Source organism: Musca autumnalis, unplaced genomic scaffold (genome assembly GCF_047663935.1).
Source record: "Musca autumnalis isolate F117 unplaced genomic scaffold, ASM4766393v1 scaffold_5, whole genome shotgun sequence".
NCBI classification, from domain to species: domain Eukaryota; kingdom Metazoa; phylum Arthropoda; class Insecta; order Diptera; family Muscidae; genus Musca; species Musca autumnalis.
Genome location: NW_027412088.1, coordinates 57,601,338 through 57,621,303, shown reverse-complemented (window position 1 = coordinate 57,621,303; position 19,966 = coordinate 57,601,338). Strand labels below are relative to the sequence as shown.

Sequence of the window (19,966 nt, the reverse complement as noted above, 5' to 3'; positions counted from 1 at the left end):
TCTTTTATCAGAAGTAAGCAAGGTAAGCAGGGAAGGCAGCTTATGCACGCAGGCCTTAAAACGTCAAAATTAGTCCGTGTTTAGACGTTCAAACTGGAAAGGCAAATGTTCTTCTCAATATCTTTTAAAATTTCCTTGCAGTTTAGACACGCAAATAATAGGCCTGTTCGATAACTTCGCAAGTAAATAGTCTATGCAAGTTCTTGCAACTACTTGCAAGTACTTCTCACTTCACTTTTATTGAAGAAGTTTGTTATCAAACAGCATTTTGTAAAAGTTTGTACAAATTTGCACAAACTTTTGAGTTATCGTACAGACCTAATGTTTGTGTCAAATTTCTGATTCTTCTTCATTTTTCTCGTTTGATAATTCAAAGGCAATACTGCTTATAGAAATTAAATTAAAGGTCATTAAAAATTAAATAAGTACATATGTATATGTTTACAATTAATTTTTACAGATAATTTTTTGTTCAATTTATTTTTCATCAAAATTAAATGCATGGTACAATAATTTTTTTCTTGTTATGGCCTATTCTGTCAAAGGCAGGATTGAAATTTTTACTGGTGTTGACATTATGCAATTATAAAGGTAGATGCATCGGTAAATTGTTCCAACAAAAAACTCGCGTGGCTAAATAAAATATGCAATAATATGCAGTAATACTTGCGATTGAACGATTTGTCAAGTATTGACATTTACTGGAATTTGTTCTAAAAGTACGGGAACGGAAATATTACAAATATTGTAAAATTTCTAGCTGAAATGTCGCCGTATCTGCAAATCGGATGCCAGCAATCACGATATTAGATCAGCCAAACTTTTCAAGTAGAAAATAAGATAATGACATTTTTGTTTTCGCTGTCTTAAGTTTTGGGTACAACTTTTCTTATTTTTGGAACAGTTATCTAGCAATAATATTCTGGAGCATAACTGAAGTGATTTTTTTACTCTATTTGGTACTTTTAAAATAAACTGTGAAGTTCTAAATTTCATATGTTTTTGTAAAACCGACTATCTACGCATATACTGCTCCATGTCATTTGACGTTTTAAGCCATGGCTACAGGGTTGAATTTTTCAGCGATTTTCATACCTGGCCTACCTCCACTTTATTATACCATGGTTCATACTACAATGTATACGTTAAAAATTTGGTTCTTGTAAAATTGTACGAACCATTCGTCTATCAAAAAGCTTTCGTCTATTTCGGGAAAGCTTTTATATTTCAGGGTTTCCATAATACTTTTTTTGTGAATTTCGCATCTGTATCGGTACGTAATATGTGTTGCTTGATGGCAACCCCGATGACAGTGAACAAAAATTGCTCTGTTCCAGAACGTGCAAGAAGCTACTATTTTTTACTACGATAAAATTGTTTATTTTATGTTATCGGAAAAAAAGTAAAAATTAGTAGATTCTTGCAGTACTGGAGTAACAGACCAAATGTAAACAAATTTGTCAAAAAATAATTCACATAATAGGTCTGTCTGGTTACCCTAACCCGGCGTTTACAAATGCCAGTACTGGCAAGACAATAGCAAAAATACAATCCTTTTTCACAAATCCATTTATAAATTTTTAAATATGTATAGAGAAAAGTATGAATGTTTGGTGAAAATGGTTTGTAACTTTGCTATTGTCTTGTCAATAGTATTGACCATGGTTCAATTATTAAAAGGTTGGGCAGGTTGATTAAATTTTTAAAAAACAACTCTGAAGCCAGTTTGCTTATAACTTCAAAATTACTAATAACAAAAGCAACAAGTTTTGTTTATTGGAAATAATGTCAAAGTTTGTTTTGTTTACATTTAATTTGAATATAATTTATTTTTTCATTTATTGACGCTTCCACATGAAATAAACATATGTATAGCCATGTCCGTCCGTCTGTCTGTGGAGATCACTCTAGTGTCCGAAAGGATTGAAGTTGTGGATAAAATGTTGGTCAAATGTATTGTAGGCCTTATAATGTTTGTATTGATAATTGGCTATATTAGTCCACGTTTTGGTATATCCGTCATATAACACGACGCATCGCTTTTAGGAATATTGAAGGTGGCATTAGTGTTTCTAGAGGTTAAAAAAGCATTTGTATGGTGAGGGTGACGTAGGGGAGAAAGTTAAAAGCAACGGTTTTAACCGGCTTTAACATTATTATGCCCATGACTTATCATGGTGCCTCTTCCATTTCAAGTGGACCCTGATCCATCCATAAGATCTATAAACACTTGGGTTGGCCGTTGGGCTAGTAACCCACCCTATAAAACATCGTACTATGGAAAAACAAACCCCATCTAAAGTTGATGACTCTCGCAAATTTTTAACGACCATGATCTGCGAATATTTACCTGAAATGTGGCAAGTATGTTTGTAAAAAACAATGACGATATTACTGAATACAGGAAATAAAATGGATAGGGAAAGGCGTCACAATATCACCCAAAGGATACGCACTGTATCATGTTCAATGACCTAAAGCATGAGTTCTGTTGCGGTTTTTTACCTAGTCGGAGGTTAAAACATCTGGTATCCAGCTTCACCCTGAATAAAGTCTTGCTGCAATTGGATAAAGGCTAAGTTTTTCCAAATGATTTTTATTTGAAATTCAAAAGCTCTCACTAAAGACATGGACGAATGGACTAACGACATATTTTACGAGTGCTTAGAAAAAAAAACATATGACCGGCATCCTGCATATGGGATTAAAATTATTCTAGGACATGTTAATGCCAAAATTTAAAAGCAGAATGTTTTCGACCCAATAATCTGGAAATTCAGTTTGTCACAATGATGCATCTGACTACGGATTAGGCTGAAAGACTTCGCATCGACAAAGCACACGATAGATAACAGCACCAGATTCAAGCATCTTCACTTTCATAAGGGCACCTGGCTGTCTCCAGACCAAATCAAATTGATAACGTTGTGGTTGGACATCGGTAAATTGCAATCACAACAGATAGCCACAGCATATTCCACTGAACTGCCACAATTGCTTAAAAAGATTCCTCGCTAATGTTGAAATCAAGTTTGTTTTCGAATAATCTATGTATTGTATTCTGCTTTTATTTATATTTTCATGCTATTATTTTATATTCAATCAATTTATTTTGTCATTTGTCAAAACAGTTTTGACACAATAGGAGGACCTCAGGAAAAAAATTGTAATCATATGTTTGCTGTGTCCTACCTTGTAATGATTGTACCATGGTATTGACAATAGTTGGTCTGTTCCAGTACTGCAAGAATTTAACATCAGCACTGAACACACACACAGCAGTAAACAGCAACACTGAACGCACTGTTTAAATAACATCACAACTGAACATGCCCCAAAACACCGAACGGCGACACTGAACGTACTGTTTAAATAACATCACAACTGAACATAACCCAAAACAGCTGTTCGCACATTCTTATTTGTTACTTCACACTAGAGTTGTACTTTTTAGCTCTTTTAGCTGATCGCTCTTTTTAGTTCAGCTCTTTTCAACGAACTAGGTCGCTCTTTTAGTTCAGTAGTTCAATCGTTCGTCGAAAATCTCTGTCAGTCAGCTGTCTTTTCGTTCTATCGTTCACCGGCTCTGACTCGTTCGCTTGCAAGTTCGTTCATTTGTATACAAAAACATGTATACATACATACATATGTTTGTTGAAAAGGAAGAAACATCAGAAGAATATTTAAAAGAACTCAGCAACGAAATAGGTTTGGTCTGATTAAACAGCAAATTTGGAATTTTTAAAACTTTCAATTTGTAATTATTTAAGTTAAAAATAAATGAAAAATATTAAAATTACGATGAATGAAGTTGTGTGTTCATATCGACACCTCCAAATAATAGTATGCTAAGTCTAAAAAGTGAGTTTTGAAGGAGAAGCTCTCAAAGTTTGGAAATTTTTTTGAACTTCAGTACTATGCTAAGTCAATATTTGTTTATAACTTCTGTTCGGATTGGCCGATCATTACCAAAATTAGACAGAATTTAAGTTAAAGGACGTTCGACACCTCCAAATAATAGTTTGCTAATTCTGAAAAGCGAGTTTTGCAGGACAAGCTCTAAAAGTTTGGAAATTTCTTTGACCTTCAGTACTATGCTAAGGAAATATTTGTTTATAACTTCTGTTCGGATTGTCCGATCATTACCAAAATTTGACAGAATTTAAGTTAAAGGAATTTAAATATAAAAATGTAAAGAACTTGAAAACATGCTAAGTCGACTTAGCATACTATTGTTTGGAGGCGTCGATATATGTATGTGTAAAATACAAAATGTAAACAAAACTATTACCTTTACAAAGTCATCAGTTAACTCTGACGACGGCGTCACTTATGATATGTGAACGACGAGCTGAATCGTTCGTTCTTTAATCGTTCCTTATTTGGTCGTATTTATTTTTCGGTCGGTGCTCAGTGAACTATAATAAACTATATCGGCTGATCTAGTTCGTACGCTCTTTTCAATGAATCGTTCAATTGAACTAGTTCGTTCGTGAACTATACAACTCTACTTCACACCGGACATTTACATTTTTCTCCAAAAAATTAAATTATAAAATAAAATGTTTACCAATATTTTAAGAAGGTAAATAAATCTAATCTTGTTTCAAAAGATTACCATTACCCCGTAATTTATTCCCAAAATTCCTATCAAATTATTACAGAGCCTGCAACAGTGTTGGCCAACTGGTCATAACACGAGATGCCCATGCATTCAACAGAGATATTCTAAAGACCAAGGTACGTTGTCATTTCCCAAAGCCCAGAGAAGTGAAACGAATCAATGTACACGGCTGGGATGCTCGCATGGCCACCGAGGGAGGTAGAAGAACCCTAATGCGCCGCATACTTAAGGGTCGTTATGTATTGTCACATTAAGCAAACAAATAAAATACACACGTTGATTTAATGTTTAAATAAATTATATTCTTCAAGTATGTATTTATTTCGATAACAAAAACAAAAAAATAGAAAAATAATGAAACTAAAAATATGGAAGTTCAACTAAACTCCTAAAGATTTATGTTTGCCACTAAGGAATAACTTAGGTCTATGGTAAATTTGTTTAATTGCCTTGGAGGCATTAGCTTCTATGGTATTATAAACAAATGGTGCAGTTTTGTTGACACGAGAACCTTGATTGGTTAGTATGGAGCTGGGTAAAGGCATATCGCCCAAGGCTAAGCAGTTAACGTGCTTTAGTAGGGGTGTGGAAAAGGCCGGAACAAGATATACTTGACGCACGTGAAAGTCTATGGCGCGAACAACACCTAAAGAGGGAAATAATGAGAGAAGAGGAATTAATGAAAAAATATAGAGGAGTAATAATAGTGCTAGGAGATTTCAGTAAACAACATACCTATTCCCAAACATTCCACCGTCTCATTATCATCTTCAACATGGCATAGGTATACCAAATTGGCCTCCATTGCCTTCGCTAGTTCATCTTGGGAGCTGGGAGGTTTGTTATCCATCAAGTTCAACAATTTCAGTTGATCCAAGGGAGCGCTAAAATAAATGGAATATTTCTATTACATCTATCATTGGTAAAAGTTTATAAAATTATCATTACCTTAAAGGTTTACAATCGGCGAGCCATTCAGCATGGTCCTGCAAGGCTACACTTAAACGTGTTAACAACATGGCATACCGAGTATCTTTGGGACTCATATCCCATTCCTTTTGATAGCGGGATTCCTGAGTCACCGCCGTTCTCCATACATGTGTGCGATATTCCAGTTTTGCTGGTTCTGTGTCAGGATTTCCATTATATTCCATAAACATATTATTCGAAACTTGATCAACGGTTTGAGGGAAGAGTAAACTGTCGAAGTTATTAATATCCTTGTTACTTTGTAGTTGAACAACATCAGTTAAGGGTAAAGCTTTAATTATCACTGAAATAAGTTCTAGACCGAAACCTTTATTATAACCCATGGTATTTACAAACCATGGAATGCCTTGGAATTCTTCTTGTGCTCGACAATGGTCAATCAATTGATGTACTGCTGCTGTATAACGATGAGCACACAGAGCAATGTTTGTGTGGCCAACTGCGAATGCCTTATCGGGTTGAATGTTCAAAAAGAAACCTGGTCCCAACAGGGGTTTTGTCACCACGCTGCATGATACAGTCTGAGGAACAAATATCTCCGGTTGCCCAATATCCAAATCTATTAAAAGAACCTTTTGGCTTTTCGGCAATTGCTTGTTGATGAGATAGCGAAGTAGAGTAGATTTACCAACACCCTTCCCACCTGCCAGAAGTATGCGAGACTTGGCTGTAACATCCAAAAGTCTCCATTGCTCGGGTAAATGTAAACATTTCTGTTCCATTGCTGAGGTATTGATCATGCAACGCAGTAAATATTCCGAATTATATAGAGGACGATCGGTGTTAATATTCTGCAGATTAGGAAAGACATTTTCATTCATGAATTTCTTAAATTGGCTGACAACCTTTCGTCGTTCATCATTGCGTTTCATTAAAACCACTGCATCTTTATTGGGTTCATAAGACTTGGCGATATTTTCGAGATCGGAAAGAATAAAATTACTTTGGTATATCTTTAAAATTTCTTTCAAATTATTTTCTAATGATGGTGATTTTGCGGAATTGGAAGAAATTTCTATGACACTACAACCGCGTGGTGAAAATATTTCAATTTCCTTGTTAAGACTAAGCGTGTGGCCATAAATTTCTACATGACCAGCTAATAGGGTTAGGCGCACAGTGCCATAAATATAGATAGGATCTTTTACCAGAACCAAAACTAAATTGGCATTAATGGCATTACAAAATACCGTATCGCAGTGGGCAAGACTTTGGTGTTGAATTTTGCTACGAACTGTTGGCATTTCGTGGGGAGTCTTTTCTGTGTTGTTATCCACGGAAGCAGGGAGGGGCTTTTCATCATTTGAAGTAACAACTTCTTCATTGTTGTCTTCTTTATTGGCTTCTTCGAAATTTGTATTATTTTCATTTTCTGTTTGAGAATTTGTTGCAGTATCATCTGCAACCTCTTTCTTTTCAACCTCATCCACAACTATGGTGCTTAGAACTTTGGCCTTACTACCAACCTTTATGTGTTTATTTAACATTTGAGAAGGCAATTCTTCCATGCCACTATCCACCTCCATGTCTTCCTCAAATTTTCTCTTATTTTTATTTCCAGCATATGTACACTTGGTGGCATCTATAACATCAGCATTTGGCATAAGTTCCTCACCACCATCATCATCACTGCTGTCGTCATAATCTCCCGCATTTCTATTTAAATATTTCTCATTGATATCTTCAGACATTAAAGAATCGGCTTCGTCCGAATCAAGTTCAGTATATTCACTGCCCAAGCTAACATTCTCCATTGAATCATCATCGCCATATTCATAGCTATCCTGTTCTTCGTTATCCAACGACGATTCATCATCCAATGTTTCTTCTTCATCTTCATCCTCATGTGGATTGTATAGCTGAAAACCATCTTCGTCTATAATGGGCACCAATTTTGGACAGTCATCATCATCGCCATCTTTACTTTTCGTTGAATTGTTTTTCTCGTCAGACGAGTTTACTGCATTTTTGTTGGTTTCCACTGGAATGGTGGTTGTTGGAATATTTACGCTATGATTTTCTTTGTATTTTAACTTTAACAATTCTTCCTTTTTATAGCCCTCGGGTTGTTGTATAGTTTTAACCGTTTCTTGGCATTCCAATTCAATAATTTGGCAATATTTCTTATCCTTAAATACTACATTGTCCTCAGGTTGTAGATCTCGTTTGGTTGCAGTTCCTAAAATGTAAGAAAAAAATGTTTGTTAAATGTGGTAATTATTTATAACTGGCGACTTGGGGTACTCTGCAAATTTTTTATTTCTGTCTTTCAGTGAATGCAATTTTAAGCCCTAGGGCCGATTATAATTAAATTGCAAATTAAACTACTCCAAGTTACATATAAAAATATTGTTATCTTAAAAATAAGTTATAATTATGATAAGTTACTGAGGGTTCGGCAAGTATTTATTTACGCCGTCTGTGGGAGGTTCGAGTCTCCGACAATACAACAAACATTTTTGCACCCTCAGGTTATATACACTAAAATGTACCTCATCGAGCCTTAGCACTGTTCGTCACACCTTCGATTTGTCAACCTGGTGGGCACGATAACTTTCAAACGGATAAACTGAGTTGGCCCTAACTTATTTTTAGCTAAAATGGTGCGCACAAAAACTCTCAAATGGAGTAACCAATTTTGTCCAATCGTGTAAATCGTAACATATCTTCGAGACATACATCATGTTCGAATATGGACCACTCCTTCAGGTACCTCCCACACAAAATCTAATTTTTTGCAAGAGTGATGTCTAAGGACATGTCTCATTCTAAAATTTGTCTCAGATCTTTTTGAAAAATTTTGGGGGCATGTTTCTACTTGCTGAGATAATTTATCCTGCATACGCCACGAGTTGAATACTCGATTTAGACGAATCTTTCCACATTGTAAAATTTCTTCCACAAGTACAGTAAGTTCTAAGAAGATCTATAACGATAAACGGGTACCTATCTCTCTCACCAAAGTTCAAAATTATAAATTAAATGCAGTTTAATGGCTGGTCGATGATTGGTTTAAAATGTTTACTGAAGGTACTCCTTGTGGTCCTGTTTACAGCGATATAATGTTTTTCGTGGGCAAGCCCATGCTGCCTGAAATAATGGTATAAAAGCTCTAAAGAAGTCTACATAATTCCACGGCACGGGGTTCTTCAATTAAGGATTGTGTTACGGCCAGCGGTTAACACCTTAGTGTACATATGTTTGTATTTGTATCTTTTTTCTGTGTTGGGAGCAGCATATCTTGGACGGAGGACCGTACATGGAATGTAAGATGGTAGTCGTCAGGTGTTGTGGTGAAACTGCGAGTTAAGTTGCGTCCGAATACGTGCCGCATATGTACTCTAGGTTACAGTCCCGATAACTCAGGACTGCACATGGAACGTAAAGTGGTAGTAGTCCCGAGTCGAATAACTGTCAATTACGACAGTTACTAGTCCTTTAACCTTTAGCAGTCAGGTGAGGAACAGCCGAGTTATATTGCGTCCGTATACGTCCCGCAGATGCCATAACCGATTGGGCTTAGGGGACTTTATTGTTCATCATGAGTTGTGGCATTCGATGATCGGCAATGTGCAGAGGGACGGCCCTACAACAATTTGCGGAGAGTATCACAGTTCGCCAAATATAACGATCGTGTCACCTGGTCTGACAAAGGACGTCATCGAGCAACACGTCGTTTCTCTTAGATCAGAACATCTTCCCATAATTGTCACCATCATCAGACTGCCCGATTTCCATACTTCTGAACGCCGCACTTCCATCCATCATGGGAAAGCTAATTGGCATAGTTTCAAAGAGTTTTCTAATCACCGCTTCAGAGATAAGACCAACTGTTCTGATATTCGGGTAGCATAAAGGTCGGTGGGTGCCACCGTGGTGCAATGGTATGCACACCCGCTTGCACGCAGAAGGTCGGGGGGTTTGATTCCCCGGCCAAGCAACATCAAACATTTTTCAATGGTGGCAAAATACCCCTCAGTGATGTTGGCGACATTTCCTGCGCATTTCAGCCATGTAAAACTTCTCTACAAGTGGTGTCTTAGACACGCCGTTCGGACTCGGCGATAAACAGTAGGTCCCATACCATTGAGCTAACATGTATCGGGGTGCACTCATTGATATGAGAATAGTCCATCTTGTCTCTTCTGGGATGTTTGTGGAACAATTATATTATAAAGGTCGTTCCAAGACCAAATTTTTTAGCAGAGGTAAAGGAATTAACAACCCCAGTGGCCCCAGACTTAGGGAGCTGACGCTGCAAGTTAACAGGTTGGTCGGTGGGCACAAGCGGGAATAGGTGTCTAGATCATCTGAAGAATTGCAATATTGGAGTGGGAATTTGTGAATTGTGGGCAACGATTAAGTCATTCTCGGACCATGGAAAAACATAGATAGGACCTCAATCTCGTTTGGAGATGGTACGCTGACTGATCCTCTTTTAGAATACTGAACCCACAATCTTTTTACACTTCGCCAAGGATAACATATGATCTACCCTCCTCATAAATACACAATTTTTATCCTCAATGTAAATATTCCTAGGGCCATTACTACATGTCTTCTTTTACTATTGGATGGATTTGAAAACGCAAAATAAACCAATTTGGATTTTAACATTAAAAATTTATGCCAAGAAAGTCCTCCTTGAATTTTAATGACAACTTTTGACTTTAAGATAACCGGAACGCTATAAATCTATCCGTAAAATCCAATCAATAACAAAAGAAGACTTGTAATAATGGGGGCTAGTCTATCAAATATCTATCCTATCGGTGCAAGTATTGAAGAAATTGTAAAACTTCAATTGAAAAACCAATTAAGAAAGACACTTTATTTTTCGCGTCATTCGGAAGAACTCATCTTTTACCTTACCATCATTGATAAAATTTTATAAATTAGTAAATCATCAACATACCTGAATGTATAATCAAGTCCTCCGGCACATTTTCCGGTAGTTTATAATCTTCGTCGTGTTCTTCATCATCACCACCGTTATGTTCAAAATCATCATCACTATGATCTTCATAGTTTGAGGAATATTCACTGTCTGAATAATCATAACTATCTTCATCTTCTTCATAGTCATCTTCATCGAAATCTGAATAATGTTCTTCTTCTTCCTCCTCATCCGTATCATAGTCTTCCACATCCAAATCACTATAATCATACGGATCATCACCAACATCGTCGTGATTCTCATAATCATTAAAATTATCATCGGAATCATCAATTCCACTATAGTTATATGGATCATTGTCATCATCAGAGTCATAACTATCTCCGTAATTGTTATGGCCGCCATCATCATCATCCGAGTCATCACCGTCGTCATAGTTGTATGCACCATTATCATCATCTGAATCTTCCATATCACTATAGTTGTAGGGATCGTCGTGCTCATCATCATCTGAATCATAATCTTCATCGCCATGTTTTTTGCATAGACTAACTTCTTGGTTTCTTTGACTTTCATAATCATCAGAATCCGTATTGAAATCAGCATATTGTTGTTCCCAATATGAATCACCCGAATATTCTCCATATTTGGAATCAAAATCGCCACCGCCAACAAAACCAGACATATTTTTGGTATCCAAATGACTGGTATCGGAGGATGAAGAAAAAGAAAGTTTATTCTTTTTGTCTCTCTTCGATTTCCTTTTTGAAGAACTTGGTTGTTTTTCTTCAACCACTAGCTTTGGTTTTTTGGAATAATTTGTTGCAACATCTGGCGCAGAACGTTTACGAGTCTTTTTCTGTTTATATTTATTGGACATGGTTTGATTATTATTTACTTTCGCTTTTGGAGGAGGTGCCGTCTTTTGAGATGTGCCTTGACTTGTATTCGTTTCTTTCTTCAAATTATTCTTCTTTGATGCCGGACCATTTGATTTTAGAGGAACTTTAGTAGACTTATTTGTTTGTGATGTATCAGTCTCTTTAGTATTTGTGCTATTAGATTTATCCATATGTTTTGATTTATTTTTGTTACGCTTTTTATGGCTATTTTGAGTATTTGGCAATGCATTCTCAAAACTGGCGCCTTTAGATTCTTTACCAGCTTTTGGTGTCTGTGCTTTTGTATAATTTACCTTATCATCCACGGTTTGAATGTTTTTCTTCTTAGGCTTTTGTTGATCACCATACGCTGGTATATTTTTCTTTTGCTTCACATTAGGACCTTTTTCTTCCACATTGTTAGTTGTTCCAAAATCTTGAGTATAGTTCTTCTGTTTCTTGTTCGGAACTTTTTCTTTTCCCTTGTTTGGGGTTTTGTTTTCTTGTTCCCGTTTCAACAGACCATTCGGCGTCTGCTTAGATTTCTCATTAAATATTAGTTGAATTTTGGAGTTTTTCAACTTCACTTCCTTCTCTTTTGATGCTGTCTTTAAATTATCATTCTGTGTCACCTTAGTTTTTAAAGGTTTATCTTTGTTACCTTTATCAAGTGAAGACTTCATTTCTGAGCCGGCTCCACTTCTTTTCTGTGGCAACATATTCTTGTTTTGGGATTTATTTTGCTTATTATTGTTCCCCTCCCGTTGCCTGCCTTGATTTCCTTTATAATTCATCTCATTCTTGTGCTTCTTTTGATGTCCTTTGTTTCCACTGACTTGTTGCTTGGACTCCTCTTGTGCTTCTCCTCGTTCAGATCTTTTATTTAATTTCTCCTGACTTCTATTTGTTTTCGATTCATGTTCCTTAAGAAGATTCATTAACTTTCGTTTAAGTTTTTCTTTATCTTTTTTAGATATTGAACCGTCTTTTGTGTTCATTTTACAAGATATTAGATGATATACGCAACTTTTCTAGAAATTAGAGAAATTAGAAATGTAACGAAATTAAATACAAATCCGTCTGAACGTGCAAATGATAAACAAATGGCACATGTAGTCAGTGTTGGTATTTTTAGTAGTAACTACAAGGGACCACAGTATAGAGCTGGCAAAAAATCGATGGCACTATCGATAAAATCGATTATTTTTTAAAAATTAAATATCGATAGATACTTTTGCCTGTCGATATTATCGGAACAAAAACCCCTAAACTAATGTTTGGTTTACATTCGGCGTCGTTTCGTGATTTCGAAGGCGTTTCGTGATTTCGTGCGGAATCAAGCAAAATTTATGATGATTTCGCATACAAAAATGAAATCATCTCATTTCGTGATTTCAGCGAAATCAACATCGAAATCACAGTACACATGATATACAACCTTGCTTTTGCCTAAAAAAGTACCAAAAGTTGCAACACTTTTCATGTATCACAATAAACAAGGTAGATGTGCGAATTGCTGCAACATAAAATGTTAGTATCAAAATTTGTAAACAAAGTGATAAAAATATTAAATTACTTTGTTACAATGCTATTTTTCATTGTGTTCCCGTACCTTTTTAATGGTAATATTAGAAAATAGGGCGAATTGTAAAAATTGCTTCCCCATACAAATTTGTTAAAAAAGACGGGAACGGAAAAATGACGGAAATTGCAAAAAGTTGTATGCCAAAGTTGTATGCTAGAAAACAGGAGAAGAGGGTGTTATTCGGCGCTATTTTTGTTTATAGAGAAGTGCTAGCCTTGCTAGATTTCGGAGTACGGGAACGCATTTGTAGCACTGAACGGGAAAACTACTGCAAGTACTAATATTTTGCAGGTTCTGAGCACAACTTTTACCTACCAAAATTTATCATTATGATGTCTCAACGATAAAATCATTATTTATTTTTTTATTTGTTGGTACTATACACAATTAATAAGATATATATATATATATATATATATAATTTTACGATTTTCCAAATAAAGTTGTAAATTTCTATATTGTCGTACATTTTTGATGATTAATTCATATTACAACAACTTGCTTTGAAAATTCATGTTCGATCAGCTGCGCATATGCATCTACCTTGATCATTGTGATATGTTTGAAATCAACAAAATATAAGTATAAACACCGGGGTGTATTTCAGGATTTCGTGAAATCCAGTGGATTTTGGAGCGCTAGTGTAAACTTGGCATAAAAATCATTGAAATAAATAGAAATTTCGCTGCTTTTCGGTTATGTGTGTGTAAGAAAGTAAGTCCGTAGTCGCACGTACACATTTTTCGGTAAAATAAAATGTATTTTTTAACATTTTTATAAAATAAAAGGAGTTGTTTATTCTCCTTTACATTTTTGTGAACTACTTTTGCATAATTTCAAGAAAATCATTGACATTTCCGCCATTTTCATCTCAAAATTAATGGCGATGACAACTTAACGATAATATCGATAGAAATCGATATTTTAAAACATTATATCGAAAATATCTAATGTTGGGAATATCGATGATTTTCTTAAAATTATGCAAAAGTAGTTCACAGAAATGTAAACAACTGCTTTTATTTTATAAAAAATTTAAAAAAAAATACATTTTATTTTACCGAAAAATGTGTACGTGTGACTACGGACTTACTTTCTTATACCCCGGTTACACTATTGAAGGTTAACCCACTGGGTTTAATAGATCCAGTGGGCTAATCTTTGCTGGTTACACTTAGCTTTTCGAGGATATAAACTGTCAGCTGATGTTTGTCTGCTATGCAGTGATCGATACCAATAGAGGTTCCGGAAAGCGACCCAAAGACCATCTTCCAGCAATTGAGGAAATGGTCAACAATAAGATATTGGATCACATAATGATTGGAGGTGATCCAATTCAAATTATCAGCAGCGGGGTCAAAGGGGACGTGATGGTGTTCCAATTTGCCCAGCATGCAAACGTTGCCGCCCTCAAGGATATTATCAGCAGCATAATACCTCCATGGGAAAACGGCAAACTAAAGTTGGTGAGGAAAGACCAAATTCCTCAACTAACAAAAACTTCAGTATTCGTCAGAGGATGGGGCAGCAAGTTCGAGACGGAACGCATGCTCGAAGTCTTTGGTCGTCAAAACAAGGACTTGGACGTGAAGAGATGGGAGGTCTTCCACAGGGAGGAGCAGGAGGACGGAACTCTCCTTGTGGTCGGAATTGGCCATCTCTCCATGGCTAGTCTGACAAAGACTAAGGGCAGGGCCTTCTACATCTCCAACGCTGTCCGCTTCAAAACAGGAAAGGCGGTAATCGGCGAAAGCGAGGAAGCCAAACAAAATAGCGAAGAGGTTTTACCTCCCAGCAACAATGAAAAGGGAGTCGATGCCGTAATCACCGACTCTCAAGAAGCCCGTTTACTGGAGGACCAATGATTGAGGTCATCCAGATAAACCTCCATCGGAGCGAGACGGCAACCATGGCCCTGATGGAGAAAATCAATACAGGTAAGATCCATATTGGCTTGATCCATATTGGCTTGATCTGGACTAAACCATATAAACTACCAACTGTTTTATGCAAATACGGGGTCTCGACCGAGAACCTGTATAATATGTCACAAAAACTTAAGTTTTCTTTTCTCTCCAGAGTTGTCAACATCGGACGCAACTGTGTTGAAGCTGGGGAATGGAAATATATACCTTGCGTCAGTATATTTACCGTTCGACTCGCCGACACTACCACCTACGTCGGAGCTGCAGCGGTTGGTGAGGAAAGCAAAACAAACAGGTAACGAAGTACTAGTAGGTAGCGATGCTAACTCACACCACATTGCGTGGGGTAGTACTAATAATAACAAAAGGGTCCAAGTCCTTTAAGATTTCTTGAATACTAACGACCTAATAACCCTTAACATAGGTAATAAAGCCACCTTTGTTAACAAGATTAGGGAAGAGGTATTAGATATAACAATATGTTCCGAAAATCTTATAAACGAGGTGCAGAATTGGAGGGTCTCGGAAGAGCACTCCTTCTCGGATCATCGTTATATAAGATTTGAACTAACACGGCCACCGCCGAAACCTATAAGTTTCCGAAATAAATCCAAAACCAATTGGATAAAATTTGGGAAACTAATAAAAGACAGGCTAGGGCACGATAGATATGAATGCCTATGCACGGAAGATAGGAGGTCTTAGTAAAGTCATTCGAAGAAAGTTGTCCCCTTCGAGAGAGGAAATCTGCCTACGAAAAACCCTGGATGACAGGAGAATTTCGTAACAAAGGCAAAGAGGTCCGAAGGCTTTACAACAGAGCTCGACGAAAGAAATTAGCTGTATTCTGGGACAACTATCACACAAAACTTAAAGAATACAACAAAATGACTAGAACAGCAAAGCGCAATTCCTGGAAACTTTTCTGTGAACAGGTAGACAGCGTAAATGATGTATCCAAAATAAAAAAGTTTCTATCGAAAACCCATACACAAACCGAGATCATGGTGAATGATATGGGAAATAAGATGGAAACAATCGAGGACACGCTGGGGCTTTTGATGAATACACATTTCCCGCCGAACACTGCGACGCACGCAGGGGTGCCGGTAATGAGGGAATGTGTTACAGAGGAAGCACCAACAATTGATGAAGCGATGGTAAAGGATGCCATCAAGAGCTTCAAGCCCTTCAAAGCAGCGGGGCCGGATGAGATATTTCCGGCCTTACTCCAGAAAGAGATGGACTTCATTGCGCCCAAACTATCTGGAATTTTTAACGCATGCTTAAAACTTGCGTATACCCCTAAAGCCTGGCAGGAGGCGAGGGTAGTATTTATCCCCAAACCTGGGAAGGCAAGTTACGCAATTCCTAAGTCTTATCGTCCGATAAGCCTAACATCCTTCCTGCTTAAAACCATGGAACGAATAGTCGACACCATGATTAAGAGCAAGATTCCAAACGATATGCTTAAATACAAACAACATGCATACGTTAAAGGTAGATCAGTGGAAACCGCATTACATGAGGTTGTACACCACATCGTGAGAACCTTCGACAGGAAGATGTATACACTAGCGGTATGCATTGATATCGAGGGTGCTTTCAACAACGTCAGCACCGAAACCCTTATCCAATCCTTAGATAAGTTTCAGGTGAATCGGGCCCTTAGGGACTGGATAAGCCACATGCTAAGGAATAGATGGATAAACTGCGGGCTACTTGACGTAAAAATAAAGGACAAAGTTGGTCAGGGTACGCCACAGGGGGGGATTTTATCCCCACTCCTATGAATCACTACCATAAATAGCCTATTAAGGACTTTAACCGATGAGGGATTTGACCCAGTCTGTTATGCAGACGACGTTATAATACTTCTGAGGGGTAAGAATCCAAACTTGCTATGCAGAAGAGCTGAATCAGCCCTAAAACTAGAGTACAACTGGGCTAGACCAAGAGGTCTTAATGTAAACCCGGAAAAAACGGAAATATGTCTGTTTACTAGGAAAACAAAACTGGGACACTTTGAAGAACCAGTTTCCCTAAACAAGACGATCAATATTTCCAATAAAGTCAAATATCTGGGAGTAATTCTGGATAGGAAACTTAAATGGAAAGACCATATTCAAGAAAGAGCCAATAAAGCTCATAGATGTTGGTCAACCTGTAGAAGGGCTATAGACGCCAAGTGGGGTCTTAATCCTAAGATGACACACTGGCTATACAAAAGCGTAGTTAGACCTATTCTAACATACGCTTCAGTAGTCTCGTGGACAGCTAGAGATAAAAAGTGTAATATTAAAATACTACAGAAAGTCCAACGAATGTGCTGTCTAAGTGTAAGCGGCGCAATGAGGACAACATCAACGAGGGCATTAGAAACTATTCTATATATACACCCAATAGAAATCCAGATAAGGTATGAAGCGGCTGTCGCAGCTATTCGACTTAAAGCGATGGACGAGTGGATCAGTAAGGACCACGTAACATACCATCAAAACATTCTACAGGTAACAACGGGAGAGTCAATGGATAACATTGTATCGGACCGTATACCTGAAACATTTGTAGCTGCCTCATGCGAGACATTAATTCCAGACAGAGACTCGTGGATCGGCGGAAATCTAGCACAAATGCCGACTGGAAACTGTTGTTATACAGACGGCTCAGTGCTAGGTGGGAGAACGGGACTGGGTCTCTTTATTGAAGAACCAGAGACCGAAATATCTCTTCGTTTGACGGATCACAATACGGTCCATCAAGCGGAGATCCGAGCGATCACAGAGTGTCTGAACTGGCTTAATGCCAACACGAGGCCAACTACTGTAAACGTCCTTACGGACAGTAAAACTGCAATCAAAGCAATAACATCCAAGACAGTAAAATCACAAACAGTCTTGGATTGTATAAATTCGATCAACAGCTATACTCAGCATGCCCACTTATCCCTATGGCATAGAGAGGAATTAGGGAAAACCACAAAAATCCTATGGGGAGACCCAAATGAGGAAAAAACAGAAAAACCTATTACTGCTAGGTAAAGCAGAGTTGAGTAGACTTACAGGTGTTCTTACAGGTCACCTGGGTTTACAAGCTCATCTGCAAAAAATTAATTGTGCAGACAACAGCGTATGCAGGGCATGCGGAGAGGATGATGAAACATTGGAGCATTTTCTCTGCCAATGCCCCGCTTTCGCAAACATCAGATCCCAGTATTTAGGGAACGACACAATACCAGATCTTAATCAGGTAATTGTAGACGACCTAAAACAATTACGGGATTTTGTTAAGGGAACAGAGTTCCTTAATTAATTTATAGTAGAGTCCCCTTCTTCAAAAAACTTAGACTAGAGCGCACAACAGGCCTACTTCATGGCTTATGTGTATGTCCACCAGGACATGTGGCGAGTACTCGCCCCTCTTTTCAACCTAACCTAACCTTACGTATACATACAAAAAAACTAATAAAGTCGTGTTTTACACTTTTACAATTTCTCGTATGAGATATCGTCCCCTCTTTGCTCATATTGGTATATTTTACACACCGGGATACATTTTTGTATCAAGGCACAGAGGGGAAATTTGTGTTAAAAGTTGATCAAAAGCCCTAGAAAGCTCATTTATAGCCCGATTGATATAAAATTTTGCACAAAGCATATCTTCTGTACAAGGATTAATCCTATAGAAAATAATGAAAATCGGTCCAGATTTGGATGCAGCTTCCATATATATTCGCATCTGATATGAGATAAAAATGCACCAAAATCACTGAAATTTGACACATGCATCTGAACTAGCCTTAAAAAACATTGAGCCAATTTTCAAACAAATCTGTACAGATGTATATATAGTCCCATATGCATATATTTCATTCCAAATTTTATTTTTTTAAAACTTACTTAAATTAAATTTTTCTCAATTCACATGAGAAAAGCCGTGAATGTTTCTGAATAATGCAAACATATTTGATAGGTGTTGGTTTAGTCTGATAAATAAGAGTCCCGGTTATACGGCGGAACAAAATTTAGTGTGAGTAAACCTTGCAATTCCATACAAAAATATTCCATATTTTAGTTGAGAAAAATTAGATTTTTTCGGAATGGCGCAAATATGCGCAATTTTTTATGACTGAATCTGATATTTGAGACTCAAGCGCATAAAAAATTAGAAGAAACTATGGTCGGGAAACGACGGGGAAATAGACTTTTTCACTATTGAAATTGTAGCAATCTTAAAAATTATCATAAAAAAATGTTCATAAAGAGGATATGTATCACCATTATTAAAGAGCAATGATGTAAAATCAATCTGAAAATTTTTAATGCTAATCTTGTTCGGAGACTGTACAAAAACAATAAATCTTGAAAAATATAAATTTTCGCGAAAATAAAGACATTTTAATGTTCACCTAATTTCTTAGTTTTCGAAAATTTACTTTTTGTTTTCAGTATGGCTGAGTTCGACTGCTACATTGGATTGGTTAATCTTACAAAGTCAGGGATGGTTATAGAAAATGTAGAAAAGTGTCTGGTTGCCGTTTATCAAATTTTTTTTCATAAAAAACGATTTTCATATTTTGAGTTTTGAGCAACTTTAGGCCTATGTTTCCCCTCTGTGCAAGGTATCAAACGTACTTTTTGTTAAAAAAGTGTCTAATGTAAAAAAAAATAAATAATTTTATGATTTTCAAATAACTTTAGATTTACTAACTCCATGAAATCTCATGCGACTAATCGTAAACGTGTAAAACACGACAAACTCTGTTGCAAAAACAGTTGCAACTTTTGGTACTGTTTGAGTAGAGTTGGATTTTTTTGCACAAATACCGAATACAACACTGTATTTTTGGTGGATTTGTGCCGGATTTAAAATAAACCCAGTCGTGAGAGGATTTAATTTTTGTATGGCAAATCTGGTCAGATTTGACTAGATTAAGCAATAAATCCTCATGAAGTGGGTTAACCCGGCAAAAACTGTAGTGTAACCGTGCTATTACACACACATAACCGAAAAGCAGCGAAATTTCTATTTATTTCAATGGATTTCAGGTTAGGGGTTTTTATT

The 19,966-nt window shown here is 36.9% G+C and overlaps 2 protein-coding genes across 2 annotated transcripts; one reads left to right on the top strand and one right to left on the bottom strand.

The window, feature by feature from the left end:
* The first annotated feature begins 4,474 nt into the window (after positions 1-4,474).
* mRpL34 (mitochondrial ribosomal protein L34) lies at positions 4,475-4,926 on the top strand. Its single transcript, XM_073989640.1, has 2 exons — positions 4,475-4,585; positions 4,665-4,926. Exons 1-2 carry the CDS (start codon positions 4,563-4,565, stop codon positions 4,876-4,878), a joined length of 237 nt encoding a protein of 78 aa, XP_073845741.1. The 5' UTR covers positions 4,475-4,562; the 3' UTR covers positions 4,879-4,926.
* On the bottom strand, positions 4,905-12,510 carry LOC141405370 (uncharacterized). The gene is made up of 4 exons (XM_073989639.1): positions 10,530-12,510; positions 5,573-7,793; positions 5,360-5,508; positions 4,905-5,270 (listed from the first exon to the last, which is right to left on the bottom strand). The coding sequence occupies exons 1-4, from the start codon at positions 12,388-12,390 to the stop codon at positions 5,005-5,007; spliced, it is 4,497 nt and encodes a 1,498-aa protein (XP_073845740.1). The 5' UTR covers positions 12,391-12,510; the 3' UTR covers positions 4,905-5,004.
* Between the last annotated feature and the right edge of the window lie 7,456 nt (positions 12,511-19,966).

Coding starts and splice junctions, on each gene's coding strand:
- LOC141405370 (XM_073989639.1), bottom strand. CDS start 12,390: ATGAACACAAAAGACGGTTCAATATCTAAAAAAGATAAAGAAAAACTT. Junction 5,509..5,572: donor GCCGATTGTAAACCTTTAAG/GTAATGATAATT, acceptor CATTTATTTTAG/CGCTCCCTTGGATCAACTGA. Junction 5,271..5,359: donor GGTGGAATGTTTGGGAATAG/GTATGTTGTTTA, acceptor TTCCCTCTTTAG/GTGTTGTTCGCGCCATAGAC.
- mRpL34 (XM_073989640.1), top strand. CDS start 4,563: ATGTTTACCAATATTTTAAGAAG. Junction 4,586..4,664: donor TTTACCAATATTTTAAGAAG/GTAAATAAATCT, acceptor AAATTATTACAG/AGCCTGCAACAGTGTTGGCC.